General features: G+C 24.0%; 1 protein-coding gene across 1 annotated transcript; it reads right to left on the bottom strand.

The window, feature by feature from the left end:
• Positions 1–1,877: 1,877 nt before the first annotated feature.
• Positions 1,878–3,514, bottom strand: LOAG_11196 (hypothetical protein; the record flags this gene model as incomplete). Its single annotated transcript, XM_003146719.1, has 4 exons — positions 1,878–2,029; positions 2,220–2,430; positions 2,692–2,834; positions 3,439–3,514. The coding sequence occupies 4 exons, from the start codon at positions 3,512–3,514 to the stop codon at positions 1,878–1,880; spliced, it is 582 nt and encodes a 193-aa protein (XP_003146767.1).
• Positions 3,515–7,164: the final 3,650 nt, after the last annotated feature.

Raw genomic sequence — 7,164 nt, 5'->3', positions numbered from 1 at the left:
AATCTATTGCACTAATATATGCTAAACTTATGCGACAAATTTTTTTGCTATGCGTTAAATTTTAGTTGTTTGTTTGACTTTACAATTTTATTTGATTCTATTTTGATAAATAGCATTTGATGAATGTTTATCTTTTCAAAATGGTTTATTTCTTTAATTAATTTTTCAACAACAACTAATACTTTCTTGCTTAGAAGTTCATTTTCCCTTTTTTTTTATTAAATTATTTTCTTTTTTTTTATTCCTTAATGTGTTTGTATTTTTTTTTATTGAACATTCAAATTTTAATAATATTTGCTATAGATTAAATGATGATCTGTCAATGTTGCTTTTTATATTTTGATGATTTGTCAATGATGATTTGTCAATGTTGCTTTTTATATTTTATATTTATATTTTATATTTTATTTTTTTATTTTAGTTGTAATTCAATTTTGGGAGATTTAGATTTTTGTTTCATTTTTTAAGATTCATTTTTGAAGATTTTTTTCAAATTTCTGATTTTTGAATCACCAAAATTTTGAAATTTTTACACTCCTTTTTGAATTTCTTGAATTTTTCTATTCTTTCTGAATTCTGTTTCGGAAAAATTTGAGTTTTGAATTACTTTTTCAATTTTTTGATTTTTGCCGTTTTTTTTTTGTTCATTCTGAACTTCGTTTTTGTTTTCATGATCTGAAAACTTTTTTTTCAAAATCCTTGGAGTCTCGTTTTTTGGGATGATTTAAATTTTAAAATTAGTTTTCAAACTTCATAATTCCTGGCTTTTAGATTGTTTTTTTGAATATTTTGAATTTGTTGCTGTTTCTGAAGTTCCTTTGAAGTATTTTGATTTTTGAGGTTCTTTGAAATTATGAATTATCTGTTTTCGTTTCCCAAATCCTTGAATTATCTCGAACATTTTAACTGTTGAATTTTCTTTTCAGTTCAAAAGTAAATTTCCAAACTTTTCTTTTTCTTCAAAATTCTTTATCATTTCCACATTTCGTAAGTTTCATTTAAATTTTTAATGGAAACAGAATTGTTTTAGTCACAATTAGGCAAATTATCTTGTGCTATAAGCTACTCAGGATATACATACCTTTCTTTTATCTATTTTTTTCTTTTTTCTTTCCTTCTCTCTCTCATTGAAATTAAAGTTTGAAAGTATATATATATATATATATAAATTTAAATAACCTATCACCTATTATCTTCTCTTATCACTCTGATTTACTTTATAAAATACTTCAAAATTCCATACCATAATTAATGATGTATCAAAGTGGTTCTTTTTTTAAATGATATTATTGGAGTAAAAAGTAGACGTAATACCAAATATTTAATATGCTGATACACTTATACATTCCTAAGTAGATGACAAGAGAAATTTTTAGCATAAAAATTCTGAGTTATAATTACATATATAAAGCAAACCAAATCTTCTATACATATCAATTTAATAAGCGAACAGATTTTTAAAAAAATAAAAGCAAAAAAAAAAACTGTTTCTATTATTGAACAAATTATACAGATGGAAAAAGCAATTGAGAAATAGTAAAACGTTACTTTAATTAAAATTCATATTAAAAATTACCATTGAACGAAAACGAAATTTAAAAACTGAATTAACATAATCCAAAGAATTATAAATTTCAAATTACATTTCTAAGAATGGTAATGTGGCCAATAATTCTTGTATTTTGAAATCTATATTAAATTTTCTCTTGAATAAACAAAGGATGAAATAAATGAAAAGTTTGCCGTAGTTAGTTCTAGTATATCATGTTCTATGAAGTAATTAGGTATTGTTTTATGGTTTGCCCAAAACAATAGAAATACTTGATACGACTTGTAAATGATAAATTTGTCAGCTGATTTTGTTAAACTTATCATAATTAGCAACAAATCTGAGCAAGTTTCTTAGCGAAAATACCAACGAAAATGCTAACGACGGCTAAGAATAAAGCAGCCCAGGCTATATAATAGCTGTAAAAGAAATTAATATGATAAGCTTCTGATGCAGCTTCTTTGCTTCCATCCAATATATCTGAAAATTTTAGCCAATAATTTATAAATTTATTACAAAAATAAAATATGCTAATTTTTATTATCTATTCTTCCTTCTCTTATCAAAATTTTATAAAAATTTGAAATATTATTGAAAAAGGATTAAAAAATAATAAATTACAGTTATCTTTTATGGAAATTTAATTTAAATTTCAAATGAAACTACTAACCGAAAGCAGTTTTATTATTGCCGGTATATATGAACATTGCAATAGCTAATGTTATTGTGACCCAAAATGCTATTAATGGTAGAAGGAAAATCCAAAATTCTCGGCAACAACAAGCACAAAATGTCACAGTTACCCAAATTAATGAGCCAATTTCTAAAGCTAATGTTGCAATCATTAATTTTGCAACATTATCATCACATTTTGGCTTATTCTGCAAATATATAATATTTCTATAAAGAGTTATTGCTTTTATCAGATGACAATAATTAAGTCTAATTAATATTCAAGGTGGTAGTGTGAAATAGGTTAGTATCTTATATAAATCAGTTCAAAATAAAATGACTGATTGCTGCGTGGTATCACAAAAATTCATACCACAAAAGGATGCTATTGTAATTGTCACCAACATAATTTCATTTTACCCAATAAATTATAGAATGTTTTAATTCAAAATAAAATTTTGGGAACATACATTTTGCCATAGATGACAATAATCAATCGTTAGATTGTTTTCAGATATAGGTGAAGTACACCAAAGTAGTCCCATTGCTTCTGGCATTGAATATTTCGCCGCTTCGCTTTCATTACCTTTTACCACCGAAAATGACCTCCAACCTTAAAATTTATATCGTACAAAATTTCTACAATAAAATTGTCAAATTATTGTATTATTTATTTATTTATTTCCAAGTGTATTGGTTTTAAAATTATGAAAAAAAAAATTAAGATATGTTGAAATAAAGCTTAATTATTTTTAGATAATTTATTTTCAAATTAAAATTATGCTGGATTCAAAAAAAAAGGCAAATTTACAGTGTAATTTCAATTTTAAATTTGAAACATAAATATGATTTAATTCACAAAATACGAAATTTAATTTGTATTTAGAACTATAATGTATTTAAAAAAGGCGCAAGAACAGTTTTACTGCTTTCATTTTGTGAATCATATAGTTTATAAGGTTTATTGATTGATTTAAATTCAAATTTTATTTTTCCACTTATTAATATTGCAAGCAATATTCAATAAATGAATATCGAGACAGGGGAAAAAAAAAAACATAGCTTATCATTCAACAACTTACAGTAATACTACAGTTATTGTATCAAACTACTGCATATTAAAGTTTCATTTCAGGATGATTACAGAAATAACAGATGATTTAGTTTTCATATTATGATAAAAGATATGTATATCAATTGAAATTGAAAAACTCTACCAGGTGTAACAAATGCAGCAATGGTCAATATTAATGTGACGGACATTATTATAGCAAAGATTAACTGACCAATCATTGAAATACACATTGTTGCTGTTTCTTTTTATTGTTACTAAAGAAATTCTGAAATTAATCTTTTTTAGGATTAGCAAAAAAGGTTATTAAAAAAAAAGCGAAAAAAGGTTATTAGAATGAATTTCTGATAGTATTCAGATAAATATCCCATTGATCAATTATCTGATTGATCAATCCATACAGGTACAGGTAGACAATATCTAGAAAGTATTATCGAAAAGAAAAAAATTGTAGAGAAATATTGCTATCTTAGATACAATAATGATAAATATTCGGCTACCATCGATAGCTTTAATTAAGTATTTCGATTATGAAATAATTAGTAATCAAATTAAAAATCTAAAATGGCAGAACTTGACAGATTGTTTGTCAATAAATAAGCCTGGAAGTATTGAAGATAGATAATAGTAATGATGAGTTGGTGAGAAGAGCAAGAACAATCTAAAAATGTGCTGATAAAAAAAAAAAAGAAAAAAAACGAATCGATTCTTGTGTCCAAAAGATATATAGCAGAGACAGTCGCATGAAAAGTGCAGCGAGCGACAATAAATATTTGTCGCAGTTGTTGTGGTAATGTGACTTAGAAATAAATCCCAAAAAAAACTTTTATTAACAATGAAACGAACAAATACATTGTAACAGCGAACTAATCATTTAATATCTTTTTGCATATTTAAGTGATAGAGGCATTCTACCATGCGAATAAAATTAAAATTTAATGAGTAAATTAATAAGATTCAAATTTAATGAACAAATAAGATTATAATTAATGTAAGGGTAAAATTTAGTGAGCAAATAAATGGCTGCAAATATGAGAAGAAAGGAAAATTGAGCTTATTTCAATATAATTCTTCGGTAATAAAATTTCATTTTGTTTAAAGTTAAAAATGCTTGCACAATTAAATAAAAAATATTTCTTTTTTTTTGATAAATACTCAATGAATTTTAAATTGTTAGGCGCAAATGCGAAATAATACGACAACGGAGGGATTCTTTTCATTTTATTTAAATTTAATAAAATATTTGAAAGAAATTGTTTTTATGCAAAGTTTTTATATCAAACAGAATTTATTGTAAATAATTTATTTTTTTATTCTGAAATTTATATCAAATATATGAATGTTTTATAAGAATTTGATAAGAATTTTAGGAAATGAAACAAATTATTGCAAATAATATACCATTAATATTCAAAATAAGGAATATACAAAGTACATATTTTAATATCGAAGTAATAAATATACAAAATCTTTTATCAGTAAAAAATATCTTCATAGATTTCAAAAATTAAAAGTAATAAGTGAGCTAAAAAGCTTGAATGACAATAGTAGATAAATATATATGGGATTCTATGTATATGCATGCATGTGTATGTGTGTGTATGTGTATGTGTGTGTATGTGTGTGTGTGCCATTTAAAAATTTATTAAATAATTTTTCAAACAAAAATGCATAATAATATTTATCAAAATTTAAAACTAAAATTTTGACTATTCAAAAATTCTGTATTCAATGACAAGAAAAGATCAACAATCATTCTTTGTATGATTAATTTTCAAAAATGTATATTTGAATAAAATATAAAATTAAAATAATTGTTGTAAACTAAGGAATTGTTGCAATTTGTGGAGAAAGTATTTAAATAGCATTTGTTAGAGCGATGAAATAAACAGATTAGAAATAAATAATTTTTTAAATTGAATGATAAAATTCAAGAACAATTTGATGAATAATAATAATTTAGATATTTAAGTTTTAGAAAAAAAAAAAGCACAAATATTGTTCTATAATATCCAGTGATGTAAATTACTAAAGTGATACGAGTTGAAAATTGAATGGAATGATTTTTAACTAAAAATAGAAGTAAGCATCTGACGGTTATTTTACGGATTCAAATTTCATTCAGATATGAATGCATTTTGTTGCTTGATTGTGAAAGTATCTGATAACCTGATTATAAATGCATCTGATAGCCTGTTTCATAGTAAATTCATCCCATAACTTTATACATTCTCCTAGCAAAAGAATTTCAGGAAGCATAGATTTAAATAGCCAATAAAGATATCTATAATTGCTACGATCAATGCACCACACGCCAAATAAAACCTGCGATCAGCTTCATTCTGAATTTTTATTTCAAGACTTCTTGTCAGGTTAGCAAAATCAATATTATCTGAAAAGATATGTATGTAATTATCTTTAAGAATTGGTAAAGTATTAATGGAAGGATATGCAATTTAATATGAAAATATAACTATTGTAGTTTAGACTAGGGCTTATTTTACAATGAAATTAGTAAAGAATAGTAATGAAGTGTTTTTTTTTTTTTTCAAATGTCCAGTAAATGCAAATGCAACTTACGTTTCTTATTTGAAAATTTAATTTTCTTTTTTTTCTCTAAAGTATTGTGTAGAAGCGAAAATTTTTAAATTTTACTAATAAAATGATAAAATTGATAAAGAGTGAAAGAAATTGTAAACTTTGAAGGAACAGATTACAGAAGTATTGCATACTGTAGCGTTAAATCCAGCATCGTAAATATTAAAGCTTAAGGAAATGCGAAAGTACCACTAAAAATATTTTCATAAATTAATTAGTTTATATGTAATGTATAAAAGTATATATATATATATATATGCTATGTACCTTCATGCTATGTACTGTATAAATTTAATCTGCATATATGATAATTGCATTTTTGATTAGATTCTATTGTAGACTACTACTGTGATTTTTAATTCTATTGTAGTAATTTTTCAATCAAAATTAGATAATAGATTAATCGGTATTGCTTTAATAACTAGCAATTTTTATCTTTTATTTCGAATATGGAGCTCGATGAGATGAGATGACAAAATTCATCCTGGAAATATACTATGAGTTGTGTAAATGGCATATTCCTGTTTTTTTTTTTTTTAAATTAATTATTCAACAAGATTATTAGGAACTTATTCCATTGGCTACAAACGTTATGCATAATTCATGTTTTTGTAAGATTAAGTTATAATGTTTGAGTCAAAAAATATTGTTGCAAACTCAAACTTCTAATTATTCAACAAATAGTTATGATTTTTCAAATTAATTATTCAAAAATACTATTAAGAACTTATCAATAATTATTACTAATAGCATTGGAAGAATTTCGAATGTAAGTGATAAGTTACACAGGTAATAAATGACAAATTTTCAAGGTGAAGTAATGCAATAAATATAAAGAGCCTATTTTTTTTTCTACTTTTCCTTTTTCCTTACTTTTGAAAGTTTTAGAAAAAAAAGAACAGTTGGTTGATAATGAATAATTACGATGATTAGTAATATGCCAAACAATAGATGCTATTAATTAATTAGCATAATAAAGAATAAATATAATGAATAATAGTACAATAAGAGATAAATGAAACAATAATTGATGAAAATAAATGTGTTTGTGAAGATATACCTAAAATAGCTAACTGTAGTATGATAAATATCTTCTTTTTTTTTTCTCTCTCTCTCTACTAAAATAATATTTTATGTCAAATATTTGATTAAAAGTACTTTTTTTTTTAATAAGCATACTGTTTAATGAATTTCAGAATGAGCAAATTTCACTTTCCATTTGAATATTGTAATTGAGAGGGAATAGTATTTGAAAATTAATTTATAATAATCA

Source organism: Loa loa, assembly GCF_000183805.2.
Source record: "Loa loa unplaced genomic scaffold supercont3.565, whole genome shotgun sequence".
In the NCBI taxonomy this organism is placed as follows: Eukaryota; Metazoa; Nematoda; class Chromadorea; order Rhabditida; family Onchocercidae; genus Loa; species Loa loa.
Note: the sequence above shows the minus strand (reverse complement) of the source record. Positions and strands in the feature narration are given on the sequence as shown.